The 22,600-nt window shown below is 54.1% G+C and overlaps 2 protein-coding genes across 3 annotated transcripts in view; one reads left to right on the top strand and one right to left on the bottom strand.

Annotated features, from left to right (window-relative positions):
* On the top strand, window positions 1–12,617 carry ALAS1 (5'-aminolevulinate synthase 1). The gene is made up of 11 exons (XM_026500967.4): window positions 1–170; window positions 1,113–1,332; window positions 3,689–3,916; window positions 4,693–4,842; window positions 5,237–5,459; window positions 6,346–6,530; window positions 7,065–7,244; window positions 7,581–7,745; window positions 9,891–10,159; window positions 10,822–10,984; window positions 12,343–12,617. Exons 1-11 carry the CDS (start codon window positions 12–14, stop codon window positions 12,501–12,503), a joined length of 2,103 nt encoding a protein of 700 aa, XP_026356752.2. The 5' UTR covers window positions 1–11; the 3' UTR covers window positions 12,504–12,617.
* The window catches only part of LOC113256944 (twinfilin-2), a 24,534-nt gene continuing 13,601 nt past the window's right edge, over window positions 11,668–22,600 (bottom strand). For both annotated transcript variants that reach the window (XM_044384887.3, XM_044384886.3), the window contains one exon: window positions 11,668–22,158. In XM_044384887.3, coding sequence (XP_044240822.2) covers window positions 19,066–22,158 — 3,093 coding nt within the window. In that variant the 3' untranslated portion in view covers window positions 11,668–19,065. The remainder of the gene's footprint in view (window positions 22,159–22,600) is intronic.

Here is a 22,600-nt window from a genome sequence, read left to right on the forward strand (position 1 = left end):
GCCCATAGCGCATGCGCAGCGCTCCCTCCGGCTGTATATTAGGACGACGGCGCTCGCGGCCTGAGGCTTCTCGCCGACAAGGGCAACGGGTTGTTTCGATTTGGCTTGGGTGCCTGCCGTCGCCGTCGCAGCCGCCGCCTCCTCCTCCTCCTCCACAGTGCCCCGCGCAGGTGAGGGCCCGCGCTCTGGGTGCGGCGCCGGCCAGGAAAGCCCCCGCGTGTCCTGGCAGCCCGCGCCCCGCTCGCCCGGTCGTTAGGACCCCATCCCCCACTGCTCCCGTCACCCGCCTCCTTGGGGTCAGCGTTCATCTCCCAGACCCTTAGCCCATTGGGCTGCTTCAGTTTCCCCCGTTCGGCCCCCTTTCTACATTCCCTTTTAACCGGCCGCTTCTTCAGAATTTCTTTTTCCCGTTATTCTCAAGCCCTCGACCCCAGATAACCTCTGACCTCCCCCTGCCCGGGACCACCACCTAACTCCAGACCTAACGCCCTTGACAGCTCCTGCCTCTCCCCAGTTAGCCCCAACCGCGTCCCCTCCTACCCCTGCCCTTCTTTATGGCCCCTCGTTTCTCAATTCTGTCCTGTTGGAGCTGTGGAGGATGACCTCGAGGAAACCCTTGCCTCAGGGACCCAGAGCCCAGCTGGGTGCCTTCCTCAGATTTGGGGCTGTGAGGACCAGAAGTTCAGGATCCCTGTGAGTCCTCTCTGCCTGGATGGATGACAGTGGCTTCTTCCCTAGCCTCACCTCACCTGGGTGTACGCCAAGGTGTCTTATCTGCACGGTGCATCTCCCCGACCTCCCAAACCTGTTCCCGACCTGTCCCTCGTTGTTCCAGCCCCTTGGTTGTTAATCATCGATCGGCATTTACTTCACTTGGTAAAGTTGCTTTGCAGGTGCTTTTGTGTAGAGCTGGGGAATGAAAGAAGAAGTGAGTATGGTTACCACTCCTTAGTTGAGTCCCACATGAGTGCCGTCCTTAGACATTTTTGAGTGAGACTTGGTATAAGGGTACTCTTGTTATAAACTGCAGGTGACACCTGCACCCAGTGACCTCGCAGTGGTATTTGCCTGATTATTAACAAGTGTTGATGTCACTCCTTGTCTTTCTTTAGGATCAGTGTACCCTCTCGGACATGGAGACTGTTGTTCGCCGCTGCCCATTCTTATCCCGAGTGCCTCAGGCCTTTCTGCAGAAGGCAGGAAAATCTCTGTTGTTCTATGCCCAAAACTGCCCTAAGATGATGGAAGTTGGGGGCAAGCCAGCTCCTCGGGCCCTGTCCACTTCGGCAGTACACTGCCAGCAGGTCAAAGAAACCCCCCCAGCTAATGAGAGTAAGTGTCATTGGCAATAATGTAGGAGGTGGCAGTGTTTGCGTTCATCACTAGACTAGAAGCACTTGTAGTCCGTAGCAGTGACGAGGGGCACAGTAACTGAGGGGGTTTTACTCTATGCCAGGCTTGGTTCTTTGCATGGAGTATCTCATAATTGTCATCCTAACCCCGGAAGTGGGCCCTTTCGTTTTCCCATCTTTAAAAGTGAGACAGTGGCCTGTATGCACCTTATAGGTTTCTGGATTGCATGTCGGTTTCTGTTGGAGTTTTAGCGTTCATCAGTACCTCATTCGTGTAAATATAAAGTTGGAATGTTCTGGGGCGCCTGGGTGGCTGTCGGTGAAGTGGCTGACTCTTGATCTCAGCTCAGGTCTTGATCTCAGGGTCATGAGTTCAAGCCCCACATTGAGCTCCCCACTACTTAAAAAAAAAAAAAGTTGGAATGTTCTATTTTAACCTTTCCTTCATTAAATATTTGGCCCTTTGGCTTTTTTTTTTTTTTTTTTTTTTAATTAATAGACTTTACTTTTTGGAGCAGTTTTAGGTTTGTGGCAAAATTGAGTGGAAGCTTTTGGCTTTTAAAGTTGTGACTTTTTTCTTTTTTAAATTATTTTTTTATTGTGGTAAAATGCACTTAACATAAAACTTACCATCTCTTACCAATTGTACAGTTCAGTGGTATTAAGTACATTCATATTATGTTGCAACTGTCACCGCCGTCCAACTTCCAGAGGGCTTCAACATCCCAAACTGAAGCTGTGCTCCTTCAACACTAAATGCCCCTCCCCTGCCCCCTGGCAAACACCATTCTACTTTCTGTCTCTATGAATTTGCCTGCTGTAGGAAACTCAATAAATGGAATCATACAGAATTTGTTAAGTAGTGTTTTTTTTAAACACATGTATCTTTATTTTATATGTAAATTTGTAAATTTTGTTTTTAATAAAGAGATCAGAGTTTGCTTTTGTTTTGGTCTGGCTGTACCAGGAGAGGATGAGGCTTTTCAGGTTTCACTTAATCCTAGAGAATAATTCACCTTACAGGCTCTCGCAGGTGTATTCTCTGGATGTGTTCTTGTAAGAAAGGAGTGTTTTGTTTTGTTTTGTTTCTGTAAGCAGAAGGGATTTAATCCTTTGTAGGGTTTCTTTTCCTCTTTCCTCTTTTAGGATTTAGTTTTGTTTTTGTTGTTTTTACTGAACAATCAAAATACTCTTCTACGGTTCTGTCCCCGGCGTAGAGGAAGTCGAGTAGAATGTGGCTTGTTCACTTGGTAGACTCTCACGCGGCCGTTGCCAATGACGTTCACAAACTGTTTACCAGCTTAGGCAGATCTTTATAATGAAAAGGGAAAACTAAGCAGACACATGCAGAATAGGTAAAACTTTTTTTAAACTTGTACATAGGGAAAAAAGATAATTTACCTAGATGCCTGTAATGGTTATTCTTTGAGGGATGGAACACTATGATTCTGGATTTCCCACAGTGAATGTCTATTACTTTTATAATGAATGAAATGAACTTCAAAGCAAATTTTTTGACTTCCTAGAAGATTTTAATAAAAACTGTATTGAGACATCTTACCCAAGTTGTAGGAAAGGTTAGCCTCCGACTCACAGTATTCCAGGATGATGCAGAGTAAGCCTTTGCTAGAAGAAAGGTAAATGAGTTTGCTCCGGGGGAGAGGAAAGTCACTGTGGCTAGAAGCTCCGTTACCGGCGCTGCGTTAAGTCCGCGCGCTTCTTTGATGCACTCAGATGAGCAGGTAGATGAGCCGTGTGGATGTGATTTTTCTCAGCATACTAATAACTTGAACTCTATTAGACGACAATTGAAAAATCCCACTTTTATCCTAATTTCTTCTGTTAAGATAATCAGTAATTTATATGTTAAGCAACAGCAAGCTTCTTTGTCAAGAAACTGTTTCAAAAATATTGGCGGAGAAAAAAATTGTATGAACGCTTCTATTTACCTTCAAGAGTGTGTCCTCTCGTGAAATATGCTGTGTGTCCTTTGGGTAGATTTACTGGGAATCCTCCAACTCAAGAACTCTAGGCTAGAGTTCTGAAACTAGAGGATACTAGGAAAATACACCTTTTTGGTGGATTTATAAGGGAGAAATATGGCTTTGAGAGATAGCTGGATCGTGCCAATTAACTCCTCTCAGGAACATTGTTTTCCAGTGAGGCAGATGAGAAAACAGTTCAATTAGCAGAACTTAATAGAAATAAACTTGCGCCTGAAATGTGGGGGGAGAGTAAGTATAAAGCTTGTCTTTGAGGCAGTAAGAGAAACAGGGGCTTTCTTGTGTATTGTGCAACCAGATCTGATGCTTCGGTTTTTCCATTTCACCCCCCAGAGGACAAAACTGCCAAGGCCGAGGTTCAGCAGGCTGCTGACGGATCCCAGCAGACTCCAGATGGCACGCAGCTTCCGTCTGGACATCCGTCCCTTGCCACGAGCCAGGGCACTGCGAGCAAATGCCCTTTCCTGGCGGCCCAGATGAGCCAGAAGGGCAGCAGCGTCTTCCGCAAAGCCAGTCTAGAGCTTCAGGAGGATGTGCAGGAAATGCATGCCGTGAGGAAAGGTAAACACATGCTGGAACCAGGAGGAAGAGCGAAGAGGTCCTTTTGGTTCTTTTGATCCTTCCAGTTGATGTATGAGCTATTATTAGGGTAGCATTTGTATAAAAAACTTCCTCTTTTAGGGCCAAGGAGGAAGGTCATCAAGATAGGCAGTCAGACGACTGCATGAAAAATGTGGGACTTTCTTTCTGGTGTGTGTGCACGTAGGATGTGACCACTTTTTGTAGTAATTGCTTCATTTCTGAAAATACCCTGCTGGCGTAAGCTGTTACCAACTGCCCTTTGTTTCTTTCCTGCCATCGGGTGGGATAAAAGGTAAAAAATAGTGTTCCCACAGTAATTGAGGGTCTTAGGACTCCCAAGCTATGTGTCTTACAGATGGTCATTAAATCTTAATTCCAGTTGTGGCGATAGCCACAGAGCACCAGAAGTCCCCAGGAGACCTCACCAGCAGAAATGATGCATATGGCCAGAATCGTCTTCCATGGAGAAAACTGAGATTAGGGTTGGTGGAGTAGGAAGGTGGGGAAGACCTGCCAACCAATTAGAAAGCTTTGGGCTCTAATATTCATTAAAGCTGTCTGGTAGCTCAGAAAACAAAACAACACCAGGGGTCGCCCATTAAAATAGAAGGAAAAAAGCTTCATACACTCAGTTGCTACTAACTTTGGTTATGATCAGCTTTTTTTGGTGAACTAGGCAGTAATTCATTTTTTACAATGTTTCTGGAAAGTATTATGAACTCAGAATACTTTTCTTCTTGTTACCTTTGTTACAGAGGTTGCCCAAACCTCAGTGAACCCCAGTGTAATTAGTGTGAAGGCTGACGAAGGGGAGCCAAGTGGACTGCTGAAGAACTTCCAGGATATCATGCGAAAGCAAAGACCAGAAAGAGTGTCCCATCTTCTTCAAGATAACTTGCCAAAATGTAGGTCTCATTGTTCTTTGCCTGATGCATAAGAGCGTTTTTAACTTAAACATACATTAGATTAACCACAAAATTGCATGGTGAGTTAGAAGCCACGTCTCTTGCTTTGGTGCAGGTGGGTGTTCTTGGCCGTACTAAGCACGAACCCTGTTGGTAACCTGCCTTCTGTGCCCTGGCTCTGTGCTAAACAATTGGCATACCCAAGTCTCATTTGAGACCTTCACGGTCTCAAGATGAGGATGTCCTATGACTTGCTCACATGAGTACTTCGTTAACTTGTCCAGAAGCGCCCTGCTGTTGGATGACCAAGCTGGGGTTGGAACCCAGGTCTTTTGCCAAAACCCAGATGTGCTTCCTAACCATCCATCTGTCCTGTCTTTTGTTTGGTTTTTAGCTGTTTCTACTTTTCAATATGATCGTTTCTTCGAGAAGAAAATTGATGAGAAAAAGAATGACCATACCTATCGAGTTTTTAAAACTGTGAACCGGAGGGCTCACATCTTCCCCATGGCAGACGACTATTCAGACTCTCTCATCACCAAAAAGCAGGTGTCAGTCTGGTGTAGCAATGACTACCTAGGAATGAGTCGCCACCCACGAGTGTGCGGGGCTGTCATGTAAGTAGCCCTCCGCTTGCAGATACCACCGACGTCATTTGGCAAGACGTGGATGATTAGAGGGATTGGATCTTTAATGGGGGCCATATTCAGAAGCTGAAAGTGTGCCATCACAAAATACTCTCCTAGCCTTTAAAGATATCCACAGATGACTTTTAGACCAGAGTTCACGGGCAGGTGGTGGAGCCCCTTTGTGTGTAAGGGTTCGAGTGTATGAGCTCATTGACTACTCGTGTCCGTTCACTTCCTACCACTCCTCAAGTGAGCGCGCCTGCAACCCCAGGCCGCTTTGCACGGGCGGATGGAAAGATACGAATCTGGCAGCACTGGAGGGAAGACAGTAACAAGGGTGGTAGATGCCGTCATTCGTGTGCTTCAGGAGGTTCGCCATGGCTGGAGGCACCGGAGAGGGTTGCTTGCCAAAATCTCTAAGGAGGCTTGCTAGAGTCCAGTCTGAGGTGTAGTAATAGATCTCTCTTAATACTATGGGACTAGTTTCTGGAGGGTTTAGCTTCAGATAACCACCATCCAAGATGTCCCTGTAGAGACACATGTTGTTTGGAGAGAAGCTTGTTTGTCAGAGAGAAGACACCGTAGTAAGTTAACTCTGCAAATACTAAGTACCTAGTGACTGATAAACACTTGTTCTTGACGATCCCTAGAGGTAGTCAGGATCTCCTCACCAACACCCTAGTGTTGACACCTGCCAGCTAGTCTAAAGATGAAGTCAGTTGAAACTTCTGGCCCCTGGTTTCACCGTGAGAGACTTGCTAGAGGAGCATAAGATTCAGTGTCCTAGCTCCTAGGGAGAGGAATGATTCACATAGTGTCCAGAACCATGAGGTTTATTTTCTGTCTGCCCCCCCCCTTTTTTTTTAAATTAAAGGGAGACGTTGAAACAGCATGGTGCTGGAGCAGGTGGTACTAGAAATATTTCTGGAACTAGTAAATTCCATGTGGACCTGGAGCAGGAGCTGGCCGATTTACATGGGAAAGATGCAGCACTCTTGTTTTCCTCGTGCTTTGTGGCCAATGACTCAACCCTCTTCACTCTGGCTAGGATGATGCCAGGTAAGGAAGCCTGTCCTGGGTGCCTTAGAGTTTTTTGGGTTTCTTAGGAATAGCAGGGATATTGACAACACAGAGGACTTACCGAAAACAGTTAAGAGCAATGAACGTATCTGGGAGCATTTTTTTCTTGAAACATGAAGTGCTCACTGCATGTGAGAGGTAGCAGTGGCAGACGATACTAACGAAGGTCTCGTCCTTAAGCTAATTGTTTCAGATGTGCTTTGTATTCGAGGAAAATCCTTTGGCGAATTCTCTTAATCATTGGTAGTTATCTTTTGATGGAGTTTGGCACGAGGTGGCCAGATTTTAAAAGCAGATTGGTTGTCTGCCATTGGGTTATTCTACACCTGTGGGCCTTCTCAAAGGAGAAGCACTAGCTGACGATTTTCCCAGGAAGAAACTGGCCAGGAGTATCTTTCCTACTGGACAAAGCAGCACTTTCGGGGCAAAGTCCATTGTCCCTGTCTAGGAAATAACTTGTCTTTGGTGCAGATGGCAGTAAGTAGCGTTTTGGTTTTGTTTTTGTCATGTTAGGCTGTGAGATTTACTCCGATTCTGGGAACCATGCCTCCATGATCCAAGGGATTCGGAACAGCCGGGTGCCAAAGTACATCTTCCGCCACAATGATGTCAGCCACCTCAGAGAACTGCTGCAAAGATCTGACCCGTCGGTCCCCAAGATTGTCGCATTTGAAACCGTCCACTCAATGGATGGTAAGTAAGCAGAGGCCAGTCTGAAACCTTAGATGAAAAACTAGGCCTGGACTCTTTGAAAGTGTGATGCTCATTTTGTTTTTGCAATTTCTTTTTACTCTGCTAGGATTTTGTATTTGGTGGTTATTGTATAGGTTGGGTGAATGTAGATTTTCTATTCTGGCTTTTACTAGGCTCTGAGACCCCAAGATAACCTAGAAACTGGGGGAAGCTCATTGTTTTTCCCACTATTAAAAATGATACCCTTAGAACAGAAGTTATTTTGTTCTGACTCTTATCAAAACAGAAATTTGTGAAGTAGCAAGCTCTTCAGAGTAGCGTGTGTTCTCTCCTCAGGAGCAGTGTGCCCACTGGAAGAGCTGTGTGATGTGGCGCATGAGTTTGGAGCGATCACCTTCGTGGACGAGGTCCACGCAGTGGGACTGTACGGGGCTCGAGGCGGAGGGATTGGCGATCGGGACGGAGTTATGCCCAAAATGGACATCATTTCTGGAACACTTGGTATGTACACTCTACACATTCTGTAATCTGCACTACAATTTTATTCTCCCAACAAGGCCAGGGGCTAGCTGGGATCAGGTGAGGAGTCAGGGTGATGGCCTATAAAGCCTGGCCCGCTTTCTGGATGAGTTTGTATCTTCTCAGTGGTGGTACAGCTTAGCAGAATCCCTTGAATTATGGAGGCATGGCTCCCAGAACCAAAGTAAATCTCACAGCCTCACATGACAGAAATACTCTTTGTTGCCATTCGAGCTCATTCCAAATGTAGTTCCGGTTCTAGCTACATGCTATGGTGACAGCCTTTACTCTCTGTCCTTCAAATTGTTTCCTTATATTAAAAAAATATATATATATACACACACACACATATATACATATATGTATATATACACACACATATATATACATATATATATATAGTGCTGTTCTCCTGGAGCATTCATGAGGACCTGTAGGTTCAGGTGTCGTGAAGCACTGAGCTCTACTTCGTATTTGCTCCTCCTGGGTGAGAAGCATTGTGTCCCGGAGCTGGGCGCTGTCGCCGTGCTGCCTGCTGGCTGTGAATCCTGTCTGCCCCGCTCCCCAGTTGTGTGACCTTGGGCTGGTAGTTCGTCTCTGCCCCTCAGCTTCCTCACCAATATAGGTTTCCCCACTACCCTAAAGTAGAGTGTTCCTTTGAAACCTTCCATAAGCCAGTGTGGCATAAAGCACAGGCACAGGTGCTCACAGACCCAGGTCAGAGCTGTGGCGGCCTGCTGCTGGGGTGCCGGCCGCAGTTCCCGGGGCAGGGGCTTGGCGGGGCCGCTCTCACAGTTTGGGGTGCACGCTTGCCTCTGTCATGGCTCGCTGCCACCCACCAAAGGCTGTTTTCACTTTTCACTTTTTATCGTAAAAGTGAAACTCCTCTTCAGATTTCTTCCTGTTAGCGAAAACAAGTACTAAGTAGGTTTCTCATAAAAGTGAGGTGGCATAACAACTTTGGAAAAGTAGGGACACTTATATAATGGAGATAACAGACCCTACCTCCATTTTTGTGGAGAAGATGAATGAGTTGTGTGCAGTTACCGTAGACATTCTCTTTGCCTGGGAGGACTCTAGGGAGATGAAAATGTGAATTAAACAAATCTGAGGGTCTCAAATTTAGTAAGGCGGTTGGAGACCCAGGTCACATTTAGCTAAAATGCCCGTTCACAGCCTGCACTTGGTAAAGGAAGGGCAGGCCAAAAAGTGTCCCCTTCGGCACCGTCAGGGTGCTGAGAACCTTGGGTAGACCAGGAGAGCCCAGGGGTTGCAGGGCAGAGCCTCGCCAGGAGGAAAGCACTCGTTCATGTGTCTTAATTCCAGCAAAACAACCCTTTTCTCTCAAAGAGCTCTTGTGATGTGGGCTTTATGAAGGTACAGTCACTGGGTGCTGGAACAGGCTGGAGAGAAATTTTCCACTGTAAGAGCTTAACACCAACCCAGCCCTGCATGGGGTTCAACCAGGAATGTTCATTACAGAACACAGTGTTAACATCTAGAAGGACTCTTCTGCGGTCTTAATCCTGAAACTTGAGATGTAGATTATACAAAAGGATTTGAGGAGAATTGAGAAATGAGCTTGGCTCTAAATCAACCCTAACAGGTTCTGAGTTTTCATATTTCTCTGGGCAGTGCTGCTTGTCAGAGTGCTGTGTTTACTTCGGTAGGAAATAATACTGGTCACATCAAAACAACTCATGGCTTAGCTGGGTTATATTCTGGCTGTGGGGTGATGCTCGCGGTGGGAGGACAGTGCCAGTGGCACACCGTGCACGCCGTGGGAGGTGGCCCCTGGCCCGCTGGCAGATCAGCGAGTCCGGGTGGGAAAGGCGGGGGAAGAGAGGCTGCAGCGTGCTGTTCAGGCACCCGGGGCTGGTCGGTCAGTGCCAGGACTGGTGTGGGGCCCTGTTCTTGGTCCTTGTTGGACACCGGCTTGGTCCTGTGATTTAGGGGAGGACTCTAACCTCCTGCACTTTCTCCCCTTCAGAAATAGGTGGGCATCCCTTGACCTGAGTCTTAGGGCACGTAGAGAGGATAAAGAGGAAAGGGCTGTGAGGCTGGGAGGTGCCGTGCTGAGCGCATATAGGCGCTGTTGCCGGAGTAAATGAGGCTGTCTCCTCGCAGGCAAAGCCTTTGGCTGTGTCGGAGGGTACATCGCCAGCACGAGTTCTCTGATCGACACCGTGCGGTCCTACGCGGCCGGCTTCATCTTCACCACCTCCCTGCCGCCCATGCTGCTGGCTGGAGCCCTGGAGTCGGTGCGGATCCTGAAGAGCGCCGAGGGGCGGGCGCTTCGCCGCCAGCACCAACGCAACGTCAAGCTCATGAGGCAGATGCTCATGGATGCGGGCCTCCCGGTCGTCCACTGCCCCAGTCACATCATCCCTGTGCGGGTAATGACCTGTCTGGGACTGGACGTGCTGGGGGCTGTGCCTCTGCACGTGACCTGGGATGTTGCGGTTCACACCTTCCGGAAGTTGGGCTGGGGCAGGGTGACTGCTGGGGCAGGGGGCTGTAGTCAGCGGCCCTCTGCTCTGTTTCTGCCTTTGGCTGACTTCACAGTGAGAATGAAGCCTTTGAATCCAGCAGGCTAGGGCAGAGGTTCCTTCTCCCAAGCACTAGCCTTAAAAGAGCTTCTGTCTAAAAAGTTCCGGAAGACTCCACTTGGGTAGCTTTGAAGTCTGGGTTTTTATTCAGTTAATTTCGAAATAGGTCTTGCCCTTTCTGCTATAAACGGTAGCCCTGTTGGTGTCACAGTTGAATTAGTAGAATGAATATAGCTGGTATAATCCAAGCTGCTTCTTTCCCACGGTTACACACATCCCTGGGTAGGAGGGGCGGCTGGGGGCAACGCACTTGAAGCCTGGGAGGGAGATCAGTGTGAAATCTCCTTCTAATGTGCTCAGTTCTCTGGTCCGTGCTAAGCACTCCCGGGCCCTTGCAGTGGCAGCCTGCATCGCTGCTCCAGCCTGAGCCTCCCGACTGCCGTGTTCACTAGAACCGCTGCTAAGGGGTGGTCTGTCCTGTGCTGACCTTATCTTCTGTTATCACACAGGTCGCAGATGCCGCTAAAAACACCGAAGTCTGTGATGAACTAATGAGCAGACATAATATCTACGTCCAAGCCATCAACTACCCCACGGTGCCCCGGGGGGAGGAGCTCCTGCGGATTGCCCCCACTCCTCACCACACACCACAGATGATGAACTACTTCCTTGGTGAGTGCCTGCGGCGCTGCGGTGCCGCCCTTGCCGTGTGTGTGTGATTCAAGCCCGTCAAAGGCACTCAGATCCGTTTCTTCTCTCCACGTGACTAACAATGTTCTCAGATGGTATGAAACTGTAAAAGACATGGGGTTGTTGGATTCGCTTCGGGGGTGCAGGCACGACTTAGAAGCTCTGGGGGCTGGTCGCTGCTCATCCATCCACTGTTGCCAGGGCCCCCTTGTCGGGATGACTTAAAGATGCCCAGGAATGGCTGGTGCAGGGGAGGAGAGAGAAGCCTCCTGGCCCTTTGGAGGTCGGCTTTGTGCTTCTCTCTGTTTCTCTGGTGTATGAAGCAACCCCCCACCTAACCTCTTCTCATAAGAGTAATTGTTCAGTGTTTTATAAGGCTTGTGGTCCCAGCACCCTCCGTCCAACCTAAAGGCAGAGATGGAGGGGCTGCTCTCAGCCGCGGGTTGCCTTTGCCTCCTGAGGCCCCCTGACGTGGTCCTGCTGCCTTGCAGGCTTTGGGGCTGCTCTGCCAGGAACGCTCCGTTTCAGTGCGGTGGCACGATGTTGGAGCAACTTCTTCCTGAAGCTGTGTAAAACAAAGCCAGAGTTGGGTTTTGTTTCCCAGTTTTTACTTATTTTTATAACAGCCTTATTGAGATATAATTCACATATCACAAATTTCACCCTTTTGTTTTTTTCAGAGTCATTTATTTTAGAGAGCGAGCGCGCGAGTCGGGGGAGGGGGGATGGGAAGAGGGAGAGAGAGGGAGAGAATCCCAAGCTGACGCCCTGCTGAGCACGGAGCCTGGTCTCATGACCCCGAGATCACGCTTAACCGACTGAGCCACCCAGGCGCCCCTCATTTCACCCTTTTAAAGTGTACAGTTCCATGGGCTCGAAGTATGTCGTGGTGTTGTGCAACCGTCACCACTGTCTGATTCCAGAACGTTTTCATGAGCCCACCGAGAAGCTGCACACCCACAAGCAGCCGCTGCGTGTTTCCCCTTCCCCAGCCCGTCAGCCGCTGACCCCCTCTCTGCCCCTGTGCAGGTTCCCCCGCTTCGCTTTCCACGTAACGCTGCGTGGGTCCTACGTGCCTGGCTTCCTGGACGGCACGGTGTGTCCAGGGCCCGTCCACGTGGTAGCAGAATCCTCTCTCTCTCGTACCAGATAATCTTGGGTGAGGGTATAGCACCCTGCGTGTCCATCCGTCAGCGGACATTTCGGTCGTTTGCGCTTTTTCACAGTTAGGAAGATAACGCTGCCGCCAGTGTGTGTGTTCGAGTGCTTGTGTGGGTCTGTGTTTGCGTTTCTCTTGGACACATACTCTCTTCACTTGTTAAAACCGGTTTCTCTCACAGAGAACCTGCTGGCCACGTGGAAGCGAGTGGGGCTGGAGCTCAAGCCCCATTCCTCAGCTGAGTGCAACTTCTGCCGGAGGCCGCTGCACTTTGAAGTGATGAGTGAAAGAGAGAAATCCTACTTCTCCGGCATGAGCAAGCTGGTATCTGCCCAGGCCTGAGTGTGTCATGACCTCAGTTACTCACTCAACCCTGGGCCGTGTCGTATCCAGATAGCCTCCAGAGTTGTCTTTGTATGTGAATTAAATTATATTAAATTTTAATCTATAGTAAAAGCACAGTCCTGGAAATAAATCCTTGTGTAAGTGATGGGCCCTCCTGTTATTGGCCACTGAATCAAAGCAATCATTTTTTTCATCCCTTTCAATGTGGTCTGTGCTGTTGCGCCATGTGACGTGAGAAACCTATACTGACCCTCTGGTGGCGGCCCCAGCCCCGCCTCCCTCCCTTCTCCGCTACCACCTTGGCCTCAGGCTTCCCTCTGAAGGGAGGGCAGTCAGGAGGGAACACTTGTCTGTCGCCACCGAGTTCTCCAGTCCGTCTGCCCCTCCACCTGGGATGGTGTCCCTTCCAGGGTCGGTGCAGGTTCGCGCTCCTCTCGGACTCCTTCCGCGTGTATTCTGGGTCCCCTGGTTCCGAGCGCCTTCCTACAACCCTCTCGAACCCCCTCAGTCACAGATTGGCCCCCCTTGGCCTGTAGCAGGCTTTGTCGTCCACCTTAAAAATAAACAAGCTCTCCCTCTGTCCAGACCCCCTTCTGGCTGCTGCCACAGACAGGCCTCTGTTCTGCCTCTTTTCTGCCTCACTGCCCCACTTGGTCCCTCATCCTGGTCCCCGTGGAGGCTGCTCTTTTCTTGCCACATCTTGCCTCTTAGCTCGCCAAATCCAGTGGTTCTGTTTTCCTCTCATTGAGCCTCCCAGTGGTCTCAGGGGGCATGGCCGTCCCTGGCCCTTTCACAGCTTCCTGCTCTGCGCCACTGTGCCACTTCCCTCTCCTGAACGCGGTCCTCCGACTTGATGAGCTGTCCTCTGAATGCTGAGCACCCGCGGCTCGAGCTGTAACTGCCCTCAGCGCTTCCCCTCCCGCCACGTGGCCTCTTCCAGCCCTGGGTTTCCAGTTCCAGCCGTTCACTGCTGACTGCCGTCAAACAAGCACCTCAAAGCCCACAGGTCCACAGGGCACCCGGGCCTGCCAGCACCTCCCCTGCCTTCTCTTCCCTTGCCTTCCCGGCATCCACCCGCTTAGGCTGGCCGCTCACGGGGAAGCCAGCTGTCTTTCCTCACTTGAGACTCTTGGCAAGTCCTGTAAGTTCTACCTGTAGGCTACATCTCGGGCCAGGCCACTTGCTGTCACCTCTGCTGCTATCATCCTGGCATCTGCCCCAGTCTCATCCCCACATGGCAGCCCGAGAGAGCTTTCAAAATTACAAAGTGCGTTATGTTCCTCTTCTGCAGGGAACTTTCCTGGGCCTTCCAGTGGCACCCAGGTTAAATTCTAGCTTCCTCACACAGGGTGACCACATTCTGTGAGGTCAGGAGCCCATCCCACCTTGCTCCACCTGCTCCCTGCGTTGGCGCCCACTCATGGCCTCCGCTCCCCCGTGTGCTCTCCGGCTTCCAGGCCTTGGTGTTCCAGGCCATTTTTTCTTCCCTCGAGTTCGCTACTCTGGGTCATGACGTGGCGGCCTCTGTTTACACAGGACAAGGGTCCTGAGGAGACCTTTCCTGAGCCCCCGGGGTAGGGCAGCCCAGCCCCTCTGATGTTCTTACCATCGCCTGACCTCCTCCTGCGCTGCCCTTCAAAGCACGGGTGCCACCCCCGGTGACTATGCCGCTGCTGGTCACCTGCCCCGTCTGTCTTCTCACATCTACATCCCCAGCGCCCAGCACAGTACCTGACAGCAGGCACTGAGCCAACGTGTGCTGAGTAAAGGAAAGGGGGCTCTCCTCGCTCCGCTGCCATAACCACGGCAGACCCCAGCCACCAGGAGATCTCCACTTCCCACAGTTACAGAGGCCGGGAAGGTCAACACCAAGGTGCTCACAGACTCAGTTCCTGGTGAGAGCCCTCTTCCTGGCTTGCAGACCACTCTCTCCTTGCTATAAATTCACATGACCTTTCCTCAGAACGTGGGTGGAGGGAGATCTTTCTCTCTCTCCCCCCAAACCCACTAATCCCATCATGAGGGCCCCACCTCCTGACCTCATCCAATTATCTCCAAAGGTCCCACCTCCAAATGTCAGCACACTGGGGCTAGGGCTTTAATCCGTGAATTTGGGGGAGTACACATTCAGCCCATAACAGGGACCAAGGGAAACATCCAAGTCTACTTCCCCAGAAAGCAGAGATGAGCTGCGGAGACAGCAAGCAGCTGGAGGACAGAGCGAATGCTTGGCCTTGCTCCCCTCTCTTATCTCTAGAAGGGCAGCTGTGCTCTCTCCTCCCTGGACCCCATTGTGCTGGCACGGCTTCCCGGGGCGCACCCTTCTCCGGACTGGCCCTGGAGAGAGCGGCCGAGTCCTGGTCCCATCAAACAAAGCCACGCATCTAGGCAGGCCACTGGGCATGATGGAAGTCACGTCACCTCGCAACCAGCACACGGTTCCTTTCTGCTCGGGAAACACGCCTCACTCGCTTTCCCAGCCCCGGTTCCCTCAGGAGCGCTGGCTGGGCTTTCCCATTGTCCCCCACGCTCCCACACCGGGAACCCCCTCCACCCCTTCCTCCCAGGGTGACTTTTAGCATGGATCCTGTTTCTCTCTGAACACTTAGCAAGATCCCCTCCCCTCTTCCTTCTCATAAGACCCAGAGTCTGCTGGGTCAACGGGATTGGTCACTCCCCTTTTGTCCTCACTGCTGCGCAGGGTTGGGAGAACACTGGATGATGGACAGGTCGGTCTGCAGGAAGTGGACAGGGTTTGTGAACTGCTTCGAAATGCGGCGCTGGGCTAGGCTTCTAACTGATGTGCTTTTGGAACATAGGTGAAGTTTGTGGGGGGTGAGGTGCAGAGCCAACGACCAAGAAAGAATTCTTGAGACTTTGGTGCATACAGGTGGTCTTATTAAAGCATGGGGACAGGACCCGTGGGCAGAAAGAGCTGCTGCTCCAGGGTCTTGACAGGGGGTCTTGACCAGTGACAGATGGGGGAAGTAAGGACGAGGGAGGTTTCAAAAGGATTTTCCTAATGTTAAAGAGGACCCTCAGGACACTGGAGGCCTGGCTATGATCAAGCTGAGGTGGTTCTTCCCTCTGGCAAGGCATTAAGGTAGTTGGAAGACTCCTGGTAGAGTGTCGCCCGTGTCCCGCCCAGGAGTAGGGGGTGGGAGGTGGTGGCAGGGTGTCAGCTTCCGCTTTGTTTTTGGCTAGCCTTCAGCTCCCTCATCATAACAAGGACTTGAGTATGGAAATGTATGATGTCGTACAAGTTTTCCAAGAATATACAGATGCCTGGAGCATGCAAGTATCCTCGAGGGAGAAAAGAATTGTCGTTTCCAATCTTAGCAGGGAGAATTTCCTCACGTTTACGTCTTCCTCCTATCAGGTTGTCCTAAGTCTTGTGCCCAGATGTCTGCCTAGTACTGGCTGCCCCCACGACAGCAAAAAACACAGGAGGCAACACCGGGAGTCCGCTCCCAGCTTCACGTGCCTCTAATTCAACCACATCTGCCTCTGAACCCTGTTCAGTGCTCTGGGTGCAGGATCTGTCTCCGGGTCACAGAGAGAAAATAGCTACCGCCTCAGCTAGCTGTCCTCCGCATCAGCCCCTTACATAACAATGATGGCCGAGGGCTGCTAGTTTCTCAGAACTCCACACGCATTAGCACAAGCCTTCTTTTTTTTTTTTTTTAAGATTTTATTTATTTGAGACAGAATGAGAGCATGAGCATGAGAGAGCGCACAAATGGGGGAGGGGAAGAGGTAGAGGGAGAAGCAGGCTGTCCACTGAGCAGGGAGCCAGACGCGGGACTCGATCCCAGGACTCTGGTATCATGACCTGAGCTGAAAGCAGACGCTTAACCGACTGAGCCACCCAGGCGCCCCTAGCACCAAGCCTTCTAACAGCAGGCAGAGTAACCCTGGCCACCCCCCATTTACAGATGGGCAAACTGAGGCTCCAAACAGGAAGTCACCTGCCCGAGATAATCCAAATGGCAGAGCCAATGGTTAGCCCAGGTAGCCCGACCGGAGTCCCACTCTTCCCCAGCCTTGCGGGGCCAGGTCGCAGCTAGTGCTCATGGCCGGGGATGTCCAGCAGTGTGGGGGAGAGGGCCTGGAGTTAACCATGAGCGCCCTTCCTGAGCCCAGGGCAGTGGCAGCCGCCTCTCCTCCAGCCCCACCCGAGCCTAGGACCTAGGATAAAGGAGCTCTGCACCTTCAGATCCTGGAGACGACAGCAGAACTTCTTTCTGCAGGTTGAATCAAGGGCCACGGACTTAAACCAAACCAACCGTCCTACCATAACCCCGTGCCTCATTTCCAAAATGCTCTTCTGAATCCGAAGCCCCAGAAGAACCAGGACTGTGAGCAGGAGTGGGTGGGTGGGTACATGAGGATTCTATGTGGGAACTGCTTGAGGGCAGACGCAGCTGTCCTGAGAGGCAGATGGTGCTCCCCACATGCAAACTGTGGGGCCCTGGATAAGGCCCTGCTTCCTGCTCCTGCTTCCAGATGCGGCCAGATCAGCCCACGAGCGGCACGGCAGGGGCCTCCCCTAGATTCCGGCCTGGCCGAAAGGCAGTTCTTGTTTTCTTTTCTCCCCAGGGACAGGCCAAGGAGGTACTCGGGGCCATGCTGTGCCTCGGGCCGCTTCTCCAGAAGCTAATAGGCCCCCTCAAGACAGAACAGAGCCCATGTGGGACTTCCAATTGGTGAATCAGACCTTTCTGTCTTTCTTCTTCTTCTTTTTTTTTTTTTTAAAGATTCTATTTATTTGTCAGAGAGAGAGTACAAGCAGGGGGAACAGCAGGCAGAGGGAGAAGCAGGCTCCCCATAGAGCAGGAAGCCCCATGCGGGACTTGATCCCAGCACCCCAGGATCATGACCTGAGCCAAAAGCAGACGGTTAACCAACTGAGCCACCCAGGAGTCCCTGTGTCTTTCTGTCAGGCAAGAAGGTAACGGGGCGGCACAGTCGTTAAGCGTCTGCCTTCGGCTCAGGGCGTGATCCCAGCATTCTGGGATCGAGCCCCACATCAGGCTCGTTCACTGGGAGCCTGCTTCTTCCTCTCCCACTCCCCCTGCTTGTGTTCCCTCTCTCCCTGGCTATCTCTGTCAAATAAATAAATAAAATCTTAAAAAAAAAAAAGAAAGAAAGAAAGAGGAAGGCGGCCTACATTTCTCTCCCAGCTATCCCCTCCCTCCAAACCCCAGGGCTGCCCACAATCAGGCTGTGTAAGATTAGCCAAGTCTGAGGCCAGCATCAACCTTCCACCCCAGAGGCCTGGAGTGGCTGGGCTGGCCCCCAACTGTCCTGAGCCAGCCAAGCAGGTTCCACTGTCCTGCCGCCCCAGGCCCCAGCACCAACTGTCCGGCTGCACACGTCTCTTCTGCTCCTCGAAGGGCAGGTCCAGCTGTGGGGACAGTGAGGCCGCACCGCGTACTCCCCAAAGCCACCCCCAAGGCTCCAGGTCTGACATACCCACAACTCCCCCCACACTTGGCTATCTCCAAACACGGTCATTGGTGCTCCAAGCGATGTCTGGAACTCTACACTGGATAGAAATGGACACACATACTCCACCCTCATCAGACATGGCTGTGTCTCCCACCTAAGTGCAGTCGGCGGTGATAGGCGGGGGTGGGAAGGCAGGCCCCACCTTTGTAGCCGGGTGGTGGCTTACCCAGGTCTCCCTTTGATGTCAGAACACACAGACCCAGCATACACTCTAGGTGAAAACAGAAAGGGATGGATCTGAGCTCACTCTAGAATCTTGTGTGGCTCCCAGCTCCCTGCTGTGGGGACCTACCCAGACGCTTCTCCCCAGCCCAGCGCGGCCTCCTGGGCACAGCACAGGCACGGCCACCAGAGGGCGCAAACACCCCTCTGAACTCCGCACAAAGCTTTCCTGCCCCCCAGCTTGGGAATGAACACTCACAGAGCTGCTGCCTCTCAGGACTTTGCTAGAGGCCAGAGATGAAGCAGGCCTGCAGGTTCTCTGCCCTCGAGGCAGTTTCAGTCCTGCCGGTGTGGGAGGCAGATCCTGAGGCCAATATACAACAGAGGGCTGCTGACCCAGCGGGCCTTGGGCGGCCTGGTGCAGCCTGGGATGGGGAGGGGAGGAGGGCCTGTAGGGAGGGGCCTGAATGGGACGGGAGACCCGGCCTGCTGCCTGGGAAGGACCAAGACCACCTTCAGTGACCTTCCTCAGACTCCCCTGAGAAGATGCTCGTAAACACGACTGCCCTTAGCACCTTCCCTGCCCTGCAGACCTGCGTTCGTGGGCCCTCCCTTTTTCTGCTTGGCAATTTCTCCCAAATCACCTCTTGTCCCTCCTCGCTTCAGGGAGGAAAGCCTGGCGAAGGCTGCCTTCTTTCCTCCCACTCACACCTCCCGTGAGCTCAGGGTTAGCCTTCTGGCCTACCCGCCGCATTGATCGAGCGCCCCCTATAGGCCAGGGGTGGGAGTAGGGGAGGCAGAGCAGCGGCGTGGCCGGGCCAGCAGGTCAGGCCTCCCTGGCGGGCAAGCAGGTGGAGGGGGCGTGCGGCGCCGGGCTGTCACTCGGCTATTCGGCCGTCGTGGGGCCGCGGCAGAAGTTCCGGTTGTAGAAGTGGCGGTTGTCCCTGGTCAGGGCCGTGCCCAGCTGGGCCCAGAAGCTGCGCTGGCCCCTGGGCTGGTGCGGCCAGAAGAGGACGCTCTGGCGGCAGAGGCGCTGGCGCAGGCGCACGTAGCGGGAGCGGCGGGCGTCGGCGCGCAGCATCACCAGCACCACCACGTCCTTGCGGTCCTCCAGCAGGCGCTGTTGGGCCAGCAGGAAGCTGGCCCGCAAGAGGCCGCTGACGCTGTCGGTGTGGGCCAGCACGAACAGCGTCTTGCGGCTGCTGTACACTGAGGCCCACAGGTTCTCGAAGAGCGTTCTGCCGGGCAGCCAGTCACGCTCCTCCAGACACAGGCGGAGCGCCCGGCGCCCGCGCCGCTCCTCCAGCTGCACGCGCAGCTCGTTGTACACCCAGTCGGCCACCGAGCTCTGCGCCTTGTCGAAGACCACGAAGGCGTCGTAGAGCAGGGCGTCGGCGCCCCGCCGCCGCCCGCGCCGCGGCAGCCAGGCCAGGCACAGGTGGAAGCAGTACCAGAGGTCCCAGCCACACAGGTGGTGCAGCACGGGCACCGCCAGGCTCAGGGCCACGGCCAGCAGCGAGAGGCCGAAGCAGTCCCAGGACAGGGCCTCGTCCAGGCAGAGGCGCAGGTCCTGCGCGAAGATGCTGCGGCCCTGGAGCTGCCCGGGGCTGCCACACCGCACGTGGCTGGGCAGGCCGGGCACGGCGGCCTGCACCTCCAGCAGGAAGTCCACGAAGGCCGCCCCGCAGGCGCAGTGCAAGGGGTTGGCGGTCACGTCTAGGACTTGGAGGGCGCCCGCCAGCGAGCCGAACCAGGAGGGCTCGATGGTCTTGAGGGCGTTGGCGCTGAGGTTGAGCTCACGCAGCTGGGCGGCCAGGGCGAAGAAGCCGGGCACCACGAAGCCGATGCTGTTGCCGCTCAGGTCCAGCCTCTGGAGCAGGGTGCCGTTGGGCAGGCTGCCGTTGCTCAGGGCCTTCAGCTGGTTTCCGGCCAGGTCCAGGGCCTCCAGGCTGGGGAGGAGGGCCAGGCTGCTCCAGTTGAAGAAAGCCAGGTAGTTGTCACGGAGCCGCAGCAGCTGCAGGCTCTTGGGGAGGTTGTCCAGGTTGCGCGGCAGGAGGGTGTGCAGGCGGTTCTGGGACAGGTCCAGGTGGACCAGGCTGCTCAGGCCTTGGAAGAAGCGCAGGTAGAGGTCTCCCTCCGCCCACATCTGGCTCAAGGCGTTGCCGCTGAAGTCCAGGGCCCACAGCGAGGCGCTGCGGAGCTGCTGGGACACGCGGCTGTGGATGTCGTTGTGCGCCAGGCTGAGGTAGCGCAGGGCCGGCAGCTGCGCCACGAAGCTGAGGTTGTGGCCCACGCCGCGCATGCTGAAGGGCTGGCTGTTGTAGCTGAGGTCCAGGGCCTCCAGGCGCGGCAGCTCGGTGAACGAGCGGCCGTGGTAGAGGTCCAGCTTGTTATGGGACAGGTCCAGCACCCGCAGGCCGGTCAGCGGCACGAACTGCGAGCCATTGACTGCCTGCGAGATGCTGTTGTGGCTCAGGCACAGGCACTGGAGGCGCGAGAGCTGGGCGAACATCTCCGGCTGGATGGTCACGACGTTGTTCCGCGAAAGGTCCAAGGTGAAGTTGAGGGTCCTGCAGCTTGGCATGAAGTCCTCGGAGCTAGGGGCGCCCGGCGGGCCCTGAGCTGTGTTCCGGGGCAGCCGCCAGGCTTGCTCCGGCCCGTCCGCCTCCCCCGTGGCCGCCACCGGCTCCGCAGCTCCGCTAATGCGGTTGTCCGACAGGTCCACGTGGCGCAGGCCCGGGAAGGCCCCAAAGAGGCTGAGCTGGGCCTGGTTGATGAAGTTCAGCTGCAGATGCAGGCGCTGGAGCGCGGGCAGGTGGACCAGCGGCCGGAGCGTGGTCTCGCTGAGCGAGCGGAAGAAGATGCCGTGCATGTCCAGCTCCTGCAGGGACAGCAGGCTCCCGAAGGAGGGCGCCAGGTGCAGGTGGGCGAAGGACACCTTCTTGTGGTAGTTGAAGGACAGGTTGAGTCTGCGCAGCCGCGCCAGGCCGTGGAAGGCTTCCGTTTTGGTGATGCAGTCGTATAGGAAGTTCTCGCTCAGGTCCAGCACCAGGAGGTTGTCCAGGCCACGGAACCACCTGGGGTCCAGGCTGTGAAGAGAGCTGTCCCTCAACACCAGGCCTTCGAGGCGGCTCAGGTGGCTGAAGGTGTCGGGGTGCAGCTTGGGGAAGCCGCGGGGGCACTCCCTGCAGGGGTTGCGGGCGTGGTCACAGCGGCGACAGTTCCCGCCCACGTCAAGCACGCGCAGGGCGGTCAGGTCGGCCAGGTCGGCGGGGGCCAGGGTGGTGATGTGGTTGTAGGACAAGAGCAGGTACTCCAGGCTGGGGGGCAGGCGGCGGGGCACCGCGGTCAGGTTGTTGTACTTGAGCGACAGGTGCGTGAGGTTGCGCAGGCCGAGGAGGGCGCCCGGGGCCACGCGCAGGGCCTGCCGGCAGGGGTTCTTGTAGTAGCAGTTGCCGTCCAGGAAGAGGTAGCGCAGGGTGTGCAGACCTGCCAGGTGCCCGGGGTCCAGCACCAGGATGTTGGTGCGGCTCAGGGACAGGGACACGAGCGAACTGGGCAGGGCGGGCACGGCGCTGATGCCGTTGTAGCTCAGGTTCAGGTCCTCCAGTGTGGGCACGGCCAGGAAGGTGTTGGGCTCGATGGTCATGTGGCAGGGGAAGTGCATGGGGCTGAGGCCGGCGGGGGGGCAGTTCCACTTGAGGTCGAGACGGCGCAGGCTGGACAGGTGCACGAAGTCGGAGTCGTGGAGGTGGCGGATGCGGTTGGAGTACAGGGAGAGGCTGGTGATGTTCTCGCGGGGCGCTGCCGCCGAGAAGCGCGGCACAGACGTGAGGAACAGCCAGTCGCAGTTCACCAGGCCGCGGGACTGCAGCTCACAGGGCAGGAAGGGAGGCAGCGCGCCCGGGGCCAGGACCACGGCCAGCGTGGCGGCCTGCACCAGGAGAGACAGGGGGTGCAGGGCACCACTGCAGGGGCCCTGCCAGCCTGTGAGAGGGCAGCCCCAGCCCCGCCACCACCTGCCCCACTTTCTGGGGGCTCCCAACAGGGCTCCCAAACCCCTTTCTCTGAGCCCTCCCCAGGGAGGCTCCTACCTCTCTGCTCCGCACCCACCCCGCCTCTAAGCCTCGAGGAGAACGTAGGCTCGTCTCAGACCCAGCCTTCAACTCAAAGCTGCTTCTGAGACCTGGAATCCAGACTCACAATCTAGAACTTTCACACAAAACCAAACCCCAGCCAGACAGGGGAGCCAGGCAGGCAGTCAGCAGGCCCACCAGGTTCTCCCCCACCTTCCCTTTTCCTTCGTCAGGGGCCACTTCTCTTTCCTCCTGAGCCAGAAACATCTGGCTCCCTTCCACCCAGCTGCCCTGGAAAGCCCTCCATGTCCTCCACCAGCCTCCCCAATGCCTCTTTCTGCCTCT

Source organism: Ursus arctos, unplaced genomic scaffold (assembly GCF_023065955.2).
Source record: "Ursus arctos isolate Adak ecotype North America unplaced genomic scaffold, UrsArc2.0 scaffold_14, whole genome shotgun sequence".
Classification (NCBI taxonomy): Eukaryota; Metazoa; Chordata; class Mammalia; order Carnivora; family Ursidae; genus Ursus; species Ursus arctos.

What these genes read in the sequence shown, in the direction of transcription:
- ALAS1 (XM_026500967.4), top strand. Translation starts at nt 12, where the DNA reads ATGCGCAGCGCTCCCTCCGGCTGTATATTAGGACGACGGCGCTCGCGG. An exon ending in TCAAGATAACTTGCCAAAAT is followed by an intron (nt 4,843 to 5,236) that starts GTAGGTCTCATT and finishes TTTGGTTTTTAG; the next exon opens with CTGTTTCTACTTTTCAATAT. An exon ending in GTCACATCATCCCTGTGCGG is followed by an intron (nt 10,160 to 10,821) that starts GTAATGACCTGT and finishes GTTATCACACAG; the next exon opens with GTCGCAGATGCCGCTAAAAA.